We start from the raw sequence: 13978 nt of genomic DNA on the forward strand, positions 1-13978 counted from the left end.
GAAAAACAAATCGCAGCACACTGTGGTCACTGACACGACTGCCATCACTGGGACGAATTTGTATAGGAATGCACCGAATTGTTTCCATCCCACCAATTAGACGTTTTTTTATGGAAAATTTCGTGCAAATCATCTTCCTCAATCCGTAATCTAATCTAATGTGTGCCGATATTGATAAAATGCATACGGTAAAGCGTGGCACGGTACATTCCCACTTCACAATCGATTTGCTGCCAGCGTTCGGACAGGATCCAAAAATATAAATTTGAAAAACAATGGACACACAACCGGAGTACGTGCAGGTTGGCTTGAACAAGGTAGCGGCGGAGCAGGGTTTCACCGAGGGACGCTATCGGATCGAGTTCGAAGCCGGTTCCAGCAAGGGCGATGGTTTCATGGGAACCCTATTCAAAGCGTTCATCCGCGAGGATGGCCGCGAAGAGCTGATCGTGCTGGTGAAGGACCTTCCGGATAGTGAGGTTCGTCGGCAGCAATCCATGGGAATGTTCCATCGGGAGGTTTTGGCTTACGATATGCTGCTTCCGGCACTGGACAAATTTCAAGCCGAAAAGGGCGTCGGCAGCGGGAAAGATAGCGACGGGTTTTGGCGTGTTCCGAAGTGTTACTATGCTACCTGTAATCTGGAAAAGTTGGAGGCTGTAGTTATCATGGAGGATCTGAGGCAGAGTAACTTTCGCATGTGGAATAAGTATGAACCAGTTGATTTCGAGCATAGCAGTATGATAATGGAGCAATTGGGGAAGCTGCATGCGGTATCGTTTGCAATGAAAGATCAACAACCGGAACTGTTCGCACAGTTTAAGAAATTCACCGATCCGATGAAGATGATGATCGATATGGATCCTAAGAGGAATATAGATAACCTTTTTGCAGAAATGCACGAGCGAGCGGTCGGAACTTTGGCCAAGGAAGACGTCGAAGCGAAAGAAGGAATGGAACGGTTGAAGGGGATTGTAACGGATCACTACGTGGAGTGCGTGAACGCGGAAGATGCAGAACCGTACGCAGTGATGGCACACGGAGACTGCTGGATCAACAATATGATGTTTACATACGACGGGAACGTAAGTTTTATAGATAACCGATTATATTTTAGTTAATTAATTTTTTGTTCTTCAAGGAGCCAACCCCAACAGATATCCGGCTAATCGATTGGCAGCTGTGTCGCTACGTTTCTCCTATTTTGGACCTATCCTACTTTCTTTTTATTTGCACTGACGAAGAACTGCGTGGCAAGCACTTCGAAGAACTGCTGGACACCTACTACAATTCGTTGAGCGAGCAACTTGCCCGATTGGGTGGCGATGTGAAGCGTCAATATCCCCGGGACGCATACCAAGCTCAGTGGAAAAAATATGGACGCTTCGGATTGTTGATGGGATTGATCGTAGTACCTATGATCTGCACGGCTAGAGACGATTTGCCGGATATGGATGAATACATTGAAAAACTCGAAAAATCAGAAGAACACATCAAGTACGACTACGGAACCGAAGAGAAAGCGTTCGAACTGTACCGAAAGCGAATGGCCGGGATAATTAGAGATGTTGTTAGGTTTGGTTACCTGTAGATACGGATTATTGAAGGGGTTGATAATTCTAAATTTTTATATATGTACTGCGAAAAATGCATGAATTTTCTTTTTTGAAAGTTGTCCTACTGAAGCTGTAGATGTACTGGTCTCGGCAGAGTTGGGAATGAGCGTCTATATGTTCGCGCTGGGCGTGGATGATCGCAAAGAACACGAGCATTTGTATGTTACCGTAGTTGATCGCGTGGGCGTATGTATATCGCGAATGTGATTTTGCGTGTATAAATTCGAATGTAGAACCGTTTTGCTATTTACATATTCGTGTGGATTTTAGAATGTTCGCGTGTACCAAAATGGTAGGAGAGTAAGTTCCACAAATAACTACAGTTCCTGGCAATATCGCCCTGAAACTTGGTGTAAACAGGACCGCAGCGAGATCTGCTGGTGCCTCTTTGGTGTTTACGTTGGCTCCTGCTCAGCTCGACTTTAGAACGATAATTGAGTATGTACATCAAAATGGTACACTTATTTTATAACTTATCCTTTCCAGCCAACTGTGTGCTTCGGGCCTTTGTATGTGATACAAAATTGTTAAAAGTTGCGGCATTTAACAACGCTAGCAACATAGTCAGCGAGTAACTATAAAGTTAAGTGCATGCTGACTTAAACTGGATGAGCAGGACATTCACTTCGATAGGACAACGTACATTCGTGAATTAGGAAGGCCAGTAGTATCGTTATTATACGGGAACATGGGGACACTTGCCAGGTTTTCAGCTAAACCTGCGTAAATCTCTAAAAAAGTTTTCAATCCTTCGTAAGTCATTGAAATATAATATGCAAAGGTATTGTGTGTGTTTATGATTTTTTGCAGAATTTTAAATTTCCTTTTTGAAAGTTATAAAAGTTTTTCTGTGAACGTTTTTCGATTAATATGAATCGATTTTAAAAAATAAATTAATCGAATTAATTCAGCTCTCTAAATGCCAAATTAGACAATATTAAACAAAGTTATAAATAGAATAAAATTGGCTTCAAACTAACAAATTGGTTAAAATAAGTAAAAGGAATGACTGAGCAGAAATAATAAAGGACACTGAATAAAATGTATGAAATAGGAATCAATAAAACTAAATGAAATGAAAGAATAATGAAACGAACAAAATGAATAAAATAAATAAAACAAATAAATTGAGTAAAATTACCAAAATAAATTCAAAAGAATTCATAAAATAAAAAAATAAATTTAATGAAAAAAGAGTAAAAAATAAACAGAAATAAATCATTAACCCATTCATGTCCATGTTGTTTGTGGACAACAACGTTTTTAAACAGCTAAAAATTTTGATTGAGGCGAGATTTGCTCACAAAGAATTGCTCTTCATCTTTGGCGCTACCAACATCTCTATTATTCAATCGCTCTCTTGCTGAAAATGTTTTCCCCACGAAGTGGAAGGAAGCTTTGATAACTCCAATCCACAAAACAGGCAACGTACATGATGTCACCAATTATAGAGGAATTTCAATCTTAAGCTGCCCCCATTAAAATCTTCGAGAGTATGTTGTTAGATGTTATCTACCCCGCGTTAAAACACATCATCACTTTGGACCAGCATGGTTTTGTAAAAAAGCGCTCGACAACTACAAATGTTATGAGCTACGTGTCGTCGCTAATTGATAAATTGGAAAAACGACAGCAGATCGATGCGGTGTACATCGACTTCTCGAAAGCTTTCGACCGTGTTCCTCATCAGCTTGCTGTGGAAAAGCTAAGACGGACTGGACTACCGGACTGGCTGACTAATTGGATCTCCTCGTATCTTGCGAACCGTAGCGCCTCGGTGCGACTTGGAACTACACTCTCGGATCCTTTCCACATTTCATCGGGCGTTCCTCAAGGGAGTCATCTCGGACCCCTTCTATTTGTACTCTTTGTGAACGACCTCTGCAGTGAATTATCGTCTTCTAAAGTCATGTATGCTAATGATCTGAAAGTTTACCGTGTCATAACAACTATGGTAGACTGTTGTGCATTGCAAATGGACGTCGATAGGATCATTGACTGGAGCGACAGAAACGGAATGAGTGTGAATATTCAAAAATGTAGTGCAATCACTTTTACACGAGTACATACTCCAATTATGCTCGAATACTCAATGTGTTCTGCTCCCGTAGAACGAGTTGTATCCGTCAAGGATCTTGGTGTCATTCTCGACTGTAAGCTACGCTTTACCGCACGTTACTCTTCCGTTATAGCTAAAGCCTACGCTGTACTTGGACTCATCAAACGCAACACTCGTGATTTCAACGATGTGTATTGTCTAAAAACACTATACATTACACTGGTACGCAGTATTCTAGAATATGGCGTTACTATTTGGGCTCCGTATCACACCATACACATTGATCGTATCGAACGGGTACAGAAGAACTTTATCAGGTTTGCACTTCGTCGGTTACACTGGCAAAACCGTTTCCAGCTTCCTCCATATGAAGATCGCTGTATCCTCATCAATCTCCCTACACTGCGAAACAGACGGATCTTTCTGCAACGACTTTTCATTTTCGACCTTCTGACGGACAACATAGACTCCCCTGCGCTTCTAGCAAAACTCGACCTCAACGTTCCGGGAAGATCTTTCCGGAGAATTGATTTTTTCCGACGCTTAACACATCGCACGCAGTACGGCCAGAATGATCCTTTGGATGTTTGCTGTCAACTCTTCAATAGTGTCTATCATTTGTTTGATTTTAATATTAGTAGAGAATTAAATTAAATTAATTTTAAATTAAAAATAGGATTAAGTTAGTGTTTAGTCTAAGTCTGTGCGATGTAACTTTTTTAAATCGAAGACAATACAATACAATACAATACAAAAACACGTAAGGCTCATTAATGTGATTATTGCCTTTAATTTGAGTATTAACAGTTACAAGGATCAGCTCTAGAACTGAAGTTATTGCAATTAGTCTAATTGGATTCCGATGGAACAGTGCTGCCAGGGACAGTGTATATTACACTGCGCAGAAAAATGATGAATTTTTGAAAACTCAATCGGCCCACCCCTGAGTCGATTCCTAGTCCCACCAGGAGTACTTGTATTAAATTTGAAGCAGATCGGACAAGTCTAACTACCGGACCAACGTGTCTGAAGTTTATATGGGATTTTTCAACAATTTACATGGAGAAAACTCACTAACTCGTATTTTTGCCGCTAGGTGGCACTGTATACATCGTATTATCACTGTAAGTGAAAATAAGAAAGATATTTTAATTGTCTACAACTTAGTCGAAGACTGCTAGTAAATCCGGCTATGTTAAAAGAAGTTATTAAACTTTTAACGAAGTGATGTCTGAGTCAGTTTTGCATGGGGCTTAGCAGTGCATGGTTGTGTATCAGTACTCGAGTCCCGCGAACTATATATTTTTGTGAAATAATGGTTAGATTTAGCTGAATAGTATGTTTACAAGAATTATAGTAAATAATACGAGTTATATTTTGGTTAGAAAATTTTAGTTCCACCTGTGACCGCATAGAGGGCGCCACTACTAACTTTTCATGAAAGAGAGATAGAGTATCAAGATGTTCAGAAGAAGTACTGAAAAATGCCTGTTCTATAACTTTGTAGAAGACACCAAATTTCTATCTCTCTCCGTTGAAAAGTTAGTGTTGGCGCCCTCTATGCGGTAACAGGTGGAACTAAAATTTTCTAATCAAAGCATGACTCGTATAATTTACTATAATTCTTCTGAACATACCATTGACCTAAACCTAACGATTATTTCACAAAAATGTTTAGTTCGTGTGAATCGAGTACTGATACACAACCATGCACTATTAGGCCCCATGCAAAACTGACTCAGACATCACTTCGTTAAAAGTTTAATAACTTCTTTTAACAAAGTCGGATTTACTTGCAGTCTTCGACTAAGTTGTAGACAATTCAATTATCCTTCTTATTTTCACTTACAGTGATAATACGATGCATACAGTGCCACCTAGCAGCGAAAATGCGTGCTGGTGGGTTTTCTCCATGTAAATTGTTGAAAATTCCCATACAAACTTCAGGCCCGTTGGTCCGGTAGTTAGATTTGTCCGATTTGCTTCAAATTTGGTGCAAGTACTCCTGGTGGGACTAGGAATCGACTCAGGGGTGGGCCGATAGGGGTCATTTTTTTCCTGTCACTCTAGTGTACATTGACGACGGAAAATAAATAAACTGAATTAAATGTATGAATTGGAAAAAATTAATAAAATAAATAATAAAATAAAATAAAAACAGTGTGCAAAATAATTTAAATGATATTATGATATGAATAAAATGCATTAAATGAATAAACTGATTAAAATCAGTCAAGAGATTAAAACAAATCAAATAGAGAAAATGAAATCAAACGAACAAAACAAATACGGAATGAAATAAATGATTAAAATGAAATGATTATATATTTAAAATTAGTAAAATATTCAAAATGAAAAAATATACAAAACAAATAAAATCTATGAAATGAATGTACTGAAAAAATTACTATATAGAATGAAATTTAAAAAAAGAATTTAAATGAAGTAAATGAATAAAACGAATTCTACAAATTCGAGAACCACTTTTTCAGAAAGTTCTGAAATATTTGTGAAAATCTTTTCATTTGAAAAATAGCTTATTAAGATACAAATGCAATAATGCCCTTTGTAGTGTGTTCATTCTTTTTAGTTTTCATCTTTTCTTTTTCGTACTTCTTTCCTCGGCGGCTTCGTTTAAGATATTGATCAGGTATCTGCTACGCCGCCATGATTTCTATGCCAACATCTAAAACGTCGCGTTAGGGTCGATCGACAAAAAACAGAATCAATTTAATTCGACACAATTTTGCATTTATCATGTAAACTGGAACGTTTAATTTGTTTTGGAATTCTATGATGTCTTTTTATTCATAGATTTCTGAGCGAAAGACAGAGAGTGAAACGGACAGAGAATGTGCTTCGTGAATGAGACAGGTAGTTATTTCAAAGTACTCATTTGCATTGAAAGAAGTGTGAAGGGTCTCGGCTATATTGTTGATTGCTTTATTGACAATAGCACAAAAGCCGTGCCATTCAGTTGATTATAATGCAATCTCTTTCCAATCATCCCTATAGCCTACAAATTGTTTCATTCGGAATTCTCGTTCCGGAGATATGGATTAATGAACCCTATATACGAACCAATACCACGAAATAGAAATGGCTCCAACTTTCAGAATAAGGAGCTCTCAAACGATACGTATACTGAGTTACCCAGGGCCTCTCCATTAATTGCGACTGACATTGAAACTTTAGTTGAAGTGTTACCAGCGTAGGGCAAATATGATCAACTGAAACCTTCGCTATGAGTCAGAAGCAACATTCTACTTGCATCTCCAACCAGAGTTCAGTGAGTCTTTGGGGTGAGGAATGATAAAAGATGGCTAGTGCCTTGATATTATTTTTATATTTTAGGCGATATTTTGATTGCTTACATTCTCATTATAAATGATACAACTGGTAATTTTTGCACCATGACCAGAATTTAGGGTTTCCAAAAGCAGCTCTCGGTGAAGCCACGAGTATAATATAAATTTGAATTATATGAGAAACCTATTTGGTGATCTGTGCATTCATATACCATCCAATATCTACCTCACGGTTGAACGCAACGCTTAATCCAAGTGGTAAATACATAACTTTAAAAAAATCATTTTAAAGTAAACTTACATATTATTGCATATAAAGTGAACTTTTATAATAATTTTTGAGAAATAAATCATTTACTCCGATATTCAAAATCGGTTTAGTATTGCCTCTATAACACAGATTAACAGACATACCACTATGAGGAAATTCCTTCAAAAAATATCGATCCGCGAATTTTATTAGAACACTAGCTCCACCTTTTATACACGGCCCAATCACTTATTTGCAAAAGGGTTATCCCTCAGGCTTAGGAACAATTTCTCACTAGTGGGTATCCCCCGTATACTTGCGCATATATCAGTGGCGCAATAATTTCAAATGTGGCCACAGTCCCAACTAACGATACATTTAAAATAACCGTTGAAGCGGGCGAAGAAATGATTTCGAGTGTTATATCTGTTAGTCTGTGCCTATAACACCAATAAAGGAATACTCTGTATGTAACAGTCTCATTTTTAGATATTGGAAATTGATATGTGAGGAATAGAAATATAAAATATTTAATGTCTCCGCCGCTCGTGAACGGATTTTGACAATCTACAGCTTGTTAGAAACGTATTTTTATATGCACATATCTTGATCAAATTGTTTTTTCGAAAGTTATTTGCTTAAAACATATCCTGTTTTTACAAAATCACCCATATCGCAGAATGTAAACAACATATACAAAAACAAAAATAATAGTAACTGTTGCTTTAGGCCTTTCATTTGAAACTGGTCTCGGCCAACTAGGTTTAGCAGGTGCTGAATTATCTTATGAGTATGACTTTACATACACACACGGACACACACACACATACATACAGACATTGTCGCAATTTGCTGAGCTGAGTTTTCATATTTTGAGCAAATCCTATACATTTCTTTCAAGAAATATAAGAACTGTGTTAATTCTGAAAACCGTGCATAAAAAACCGCGTTACATTGAATGCAAGACCTAGACAATTTAAGGAAAAATGATGATTTCGGGGTTTCATTAAAAATATTTTAAGTCCTTTTGAAGGCTTTCAAAATAGTTTTTAAAATGGTATCAAACATCAGCAGCTCATCAAATCCATATTGACTGAGTTTTAGAGAACTCCACTTAACCGGAAGTCGCCATCTTGGTCTTTAAAATGGCATCAGTCATCAATATGTGGTGTCTACTCGTTAAGCCCGCTCTAAAAAATACTTCTATTGATTGGGTTTAGAGAATTACATCGATCCGGAAGTCGCCATCTTGGTTTTCAAAATGGTTATTGATATCTGGTGTCTACTCGTTAATACTGTTCCGAAAACAACCATATTGTTGAAGTGCGGGCCAGAAGAAACCTTCAAGATCCGCCTTTTCCGCTAGTCCAAAAATGTTCTAAGTTCTTTGCATTTAAAAGGATATGTAAATAAAAACAGAAACCGTGTTAATTGCAAAATCCGTACAAAAAAAGCTTGTTCAAAAATCGTCGAAGTCTTTTGCCTTCAGAAGGGTCAATCAATGTATGTTTGTATGTATGTATGTCCGCTAACTACTTCTAAACTACAATTCCGATCTTGATGAAATTTGGCATACGTATTCTCTCCCCCAAGAAGATGTTCATGGTATGGTTTTTTTGGGGTGGGGGTACACTGAGCTTAAGGGGGGGGGTTGTTTTTTAGGCAAAGAATTATTCATATCTCCATATTTATTATTTATATCTCCATATTTAGTAGTATTTGACATATGTATTTCTCCTACTGAGCCAATGGATGGTGGAAGTGGACCAAGAAAGGGGTGGGGGGAAGAGGGTTCTGAAGTAATCCTTATCTATTCATTCAATGTGATTATTAGTGATGAATTCAATTTTGACATAAGTATTCCTTCCACTAAGGAGATGGTCATGGGGTGGTTTTTGTGCACGATGGGGAGCGTGAGAAGTACCTAAGCCGAGGAAAAGGAGAGGGGGGGGGGTGCACTGAAGAACTTTTTTGAACTATATATATTATATATGATTTCGCATAAGTATTTCTTCCACCAAGACGGTGGACATGATTGTTGGTTTCGGAATCTGAAGAAGAGGGAGGGTTTCTGATGCAATATCTATCAATTACTTCAAAAATCTAAAATTTTGTTGCATGTATGTTTACCAGCACATAAATGGAATGGTAAGAATTTATTTGATAGAGATCTATTACGCGAATGACAATATAATACTGATGAATTGCATGAAGTTGTCGATTTTTTTTTTCGAGAGTTGTCCTACTGGAGCTGTAGAGCTAGGTTCTCGGAAGGGCTCCCCGTCAGAATCACATACTACAATTTGCAGACGAGACAGGCAATGTCGCCCAATAAAACACTGCATTAGGCCAATTGTAGCGGGCCGTGATTCTGAATGTGATATTCATTGTACGGTTCAAGTATGTGCGGGCGTAGGGACTCGCGATCGCGTGTATCATCGCGAAGGGCTCGAACATTTGTACGTTAACGTTCTCGATCGCGTGTGCGTTTGTATGTCGCGTGTGCGTTTGTATGTCGCGTGTGCTAACGTGTATGAACTTCGCGTGTATAAATTCTATTTCATAACCGTGTGCCTTTCGCATATTCGCGTGTGTTCTAGAATGATCGCGCGCGGACCGTGAATCTGGTACTTAATTTTTGATTTTTGGTGTACGGTGGGAAAGTGGGTTCTTACATATCATTAGAATTCCCATTCATGTTGCCGTAGAACGCGTGGTCTAGTGGATATGAGCATTATTTTTTTTTGATTGGTCCAACTGAATGTATGGACCTAAATTGCTAGAATGAAGGCTAAAGATTTCCGGACGTGACCGATTCATGATCGCGCGCGTTTGCGGGTTCGTGTTTGAGACCGCGTTTGTAACGTCGTAAGTACTAAAACGTTCACACAATCGCCGGAGTGTTATCAAGTTTACGCGATAGCGGGCATAGGTGTGCGTAGATGATCGCGAAGGGCTTAAGCGTTCGTATGTTGACGTGTTTGTCGCGTGTGCTCGCGCGTATGTGACTTCGCGTGTATAAATTCGATTTTGAAACCCTGCGGCCATTCATATATTCGCGGACCGTCATTCTGATCTTTAGCTTTCGGTGTACGGATCACATTCTGACAGGGAGAGAGTTACCCCATATCACTAGAGTTTCCATGGAACGTTTTGTCTAGTGGATATGGTAGTTATTTTTCAATTTTGTTATTTTTTTTTATTAATTAACAAGGACCTAGATTGTTGGTACCGAGGATAGAGACTTCCGGACGATCTCGATTCATGATGGCGCGAGCACGGGAGTTTGTAGGTTGACGCTTGAGATCGTGTTGGTAAGTTTATGAGTGCTGAGATTTTCACCTTATCACCGGAGTGTAATCATGTTTGCGAGTTCGTGGGCGTAGGTTGCTTGGAAAATCGCGAGGGCCTCTAACGTTTGTGCGCTGACGTGATTTTGTAACGTGTGTTCTTGAATGGTCGCGCGAACCGTGAGTCTGATACTAAATTTTCGGTGCGCGGTTAGAATTCTGGTAGAGAGTGGGATCGTTTATATCGATAGGGTTCCCGGTCATGTCGCCATGAGACGTGTTGTCTAATAGGTATGGGCGTATTTTCTTAATTGGTCCAGCTGAAGGCATGGAGGATGGCTTCTAGGATCAAGAATAGACTTCCGGACGTGATCGATTCGCAATCGCGTGCGCGAGGGAATTTTGTAGGTTCCCGCTTGAGACCGCGTTTGAGAATTTGTGAGTGTTAAGACGTTCACTATCACCATCTTTGCTGACCCAGCTGAAGGCGGGTGTAGAATGGCAGTATAGGACTCGAAAAGAAGAAATAAAGGACAATATATGAGAGACGTAATAGATTAGATAGGTACAAGATACAGCTGAATTTATGATCATCACATGAAAGACATACTTTAGTACTTCAAACTCTACCAATACTTGAATAGCCAACCACCACACATAGCACATCCTTTCTTTTTTTATGTCGCTAGCCGTGCATTGAAGAATGCCTAAAATTCTGAACTAGACCCCGTCCAGTCCAGTCCAGGTTACATGCATTCACCAGACGAGACTAGCTTATGTCAGCTTAATTGTGCACTGGTTTCGTAGAATCGAGGCGATCATCGAAATGATAGATCCTATGAGTGAATGCACTTGGCCCAGTCCCCTGACGAGCATATGTATATTTGCGAGTTTGAATGTTTACGTGTGTATGGGAAGTGTTGTGTGTTGAGATATGTGTGTTACCTGTAAATGATAAGTTAATACAAATAATATTTAATGTGTTAAAATAAGACATGTGTAATATGCTCCTTGCAATTTGTTGGTCGTTCCTACTTATCTGATTCAATTGAGTATGAGAGTACATCTCAATTCTTCTAAAACCTGGCGACGTCTGATGGTAGCGAATAGTCATTGTTGGCAGCAATGTTACCCTTTTTTTATGAATGAACTCGGAGAGGTCATCATAGGAATGTGACGCATGAGACCGAAAATAAATAAAACAAAATGAAATAAAGAGAAGAGTTGGTATTATTATTGAGTATTATTTGAACAACACACATGTAACATGCAATAAAACTACTATCGTCTAAATACCAGAAAATGATATATATTTACTATTAACGACAATTGCATTCCGTTAAAAGTTTCTCATGCTATGCTGACCGGGAATGGATGATTGATGTGCGTCGGTAAATTAATCGTACCTTCATTTATCCAATCCGAATGAGTCGAATCGAATGCACGAATTGAACACCGATAAAAAGTGATCCAAAGAAGGATTACCCACTATTCTATCATATAAGCTAGTTCTGCATCCATTCCCTGACCCATATGTCACAAATACTCAGACGAACACATACACAGATAGACATACGACTAGCACATAACAATTTTACACTAGTACTAAAAACTGCAATTATTACAACACAACACAACTAATAGGGTTCTACTGTTAATTTTTAATGCGCCTGTGCACGTTGGCGAGATCGACCGATAAATCGACACACAATGACTCCCACTGCGAGCCGTGCTCAAAAAGACAGCCGTTAAGCTGTTGAACAATGTCTGCAAACACAGCCCACAGAAAAAGTCAATCCACGGCGAACCGCCAATCGGCCACGCCAGTGTGCACATGCTTTTAGTTGACTGTTAGTTTGGGCTGGTGCAGAGTATGAAAAAAAACACAAAACATAAAAAAGGCCCATAAGCCCTCTCGGTCTCCTCGATGCACCACTATCGAGGCGTAATGCAATAACCATCTTAAAGCAGGTGTCTGCTCAAATATGCTTGAAGATGTTTTCAATACCGTCAAACCCGTCAGCCTAGGAGAGGGATGAATTTGTCGAAAATTAAATTGAAAATTGCACTTGCGATCGCTTCATCTGAAGGTAAATCAACATTGCTGGATTATGTACGAACAGCTCTGCCCTAAAATAACCACTAAATCTTGCGCTTGCGGAAAACGTTACTTACAATATCAATCAAAATTCGGATGTTAGCAAAATGCTGAAAGAATGCAACACTGTTATATAGGACGAATTCACGATGACCCATAAAAGGACCTAATCGAATATTTGGTGGCGTGGTCGGCGATCTTCGTCAAATTTTATCCGTTAGTCGACACCTACTGATGAAATCAGTTCTTGCTTAAGAGGGTAGGATTATTGTTGAAAAAAATATCGTGCTCAAAAAAAAATTGGCGATACCGAGAGTGTTAGTCTATTCAGACTTTTTCTATTTAACATTTAAGCAATATTTTCCTTAATGTTCACCGCAAAATATTGAAATTGGGGCTATGTAGAAGAACTGTGCAAACCTTGAAAACGATTGGTCCAATATATTTTCATTTATGATGTACACCACAAAGCAAGTTTTCAACGAGATACCTCCAGAGATTCTCTGTCACTGACTCAATTTTCAGTATTCTGCTATGATATTTGAAGAAATATTGTTCAATTGTGCAGTGATTATATGGTCGGTGTTAGGTCAGACCGGACTAAGTGACAGTGCATTGATTTCGAGAAAAACGCGTTTAAAGTTTGAATCGCAGTATCCTTTACATTATAATAGGAAAATAATTTTTACAAGAATTATGTTTATTGTTTCATATTTCAAATCTGATAAAAGTGGAATGTAGATGAAGAAATTCTTTATCCAGTGCCTTTAACTTCCATTAACTTTTTGATGTTTTGCGACTTGGTCCGGTCTGACTTAACACCGACCATATGGAAAGTGAATGAATATACTAACCCTCTCTGTATCGCCAAAATATTTTTTAAATGTGCCATTTTTTATGAATTAACTTTACCCACGTCCACCAACACTCCGTTATGTCTTCGTATCATTGGAAATATGTTTCGAAAACAGAACTTTTCACTATATCTGCATACTTTTATTGAATGATTCTTATAGTCATCTTCGCAGGGTAATTCGCCAAAAAAAGTTAGATATATGGGTTGGGAAAATGTTAATCGATGCAACAATAACTTGCACCACATTTCCACATGATTTTGTAAAATAATACAATCTGTTGAAGAATTAATCGATTGCGTATATTGACTTCAATTTCATACACTACTCCATCCAAAATAAAATCGATGGTAATTCTGTTACACATATAAATCTATGGATTATCGTGTTGAATTATTTAATTCAGTCGATTCACCATGCTTTCAGGAGTATTGGTTTTATACGTAACCAACCCAGCAGACGAAGGTTTTTATATTTAATCGAAAGAATAAAGTTCTTTCTAC

General features: G+C 38.4%; 2 protein-coding genes across 2 annotated transcripts in view; one reads left to right on the top strand and one right to left on the bottom strand.

Moving 5' to 3' along the window:
- The window catches only part of LOC131685634 (G-patch domain and KOW motifs-containing protein), a 142730-nt gene that overhangs the window by 90340 nt on the left and 38412 nt on the right, over nt 1–13978 (bottom strand). The gene's annotated exons all lie outside the window — the stretch shown is intronic.
- On the top strand, nt 183–1650 carry LOC131685636 (uncharacterized oxidoreductase dhs-27-like). Its single transcript, XM_058969498.1, has 2 exons — nt 183–1085; nt 1142–1650. Exons 1-2 carry the CDS (start codon nt 276–278, stop codon nt 1589–1591), a joined length of 1260 nt encoding a protein of 419 aa, XP_058825481.1. The 5' UTR covers nt 183–275; the 3' UTR covers nt 1592–1650.

This window comes from Topomyia yanbarensis, chromosome 2 (genome assembly GCF_030247195.1).
Source record: "Topomyia yanbarensis strain Yona2022 chromosome 2, ASM3024719v1, whole genome shotgun sequence".
NCBI classification, from domain to species: Eukaryota; Metazoa; Arthropoda; class Insecta; order Diptera; family Culicidae; genus Topomyia; species Topomyia yanbarensis.

What these genes read in the sequence shown, in the direction of transcription:
- LOC131685636 (XM_058969498.1), top strand. Translation starts at nt 276, where the DNA reads ATGGACACACAACCGGAGTACGTGCAGGTTGGCTTGAACAAGGTAGCG. An exon ending in TGTTTACATACGACGGGAAC is followed by an intron (nt 1,086 to 1,141) that starts GTAAGTTTTATA and finishes TTGTTCTTCAAG; the next exon opens with GAGCCAACCCCAACAGATAT.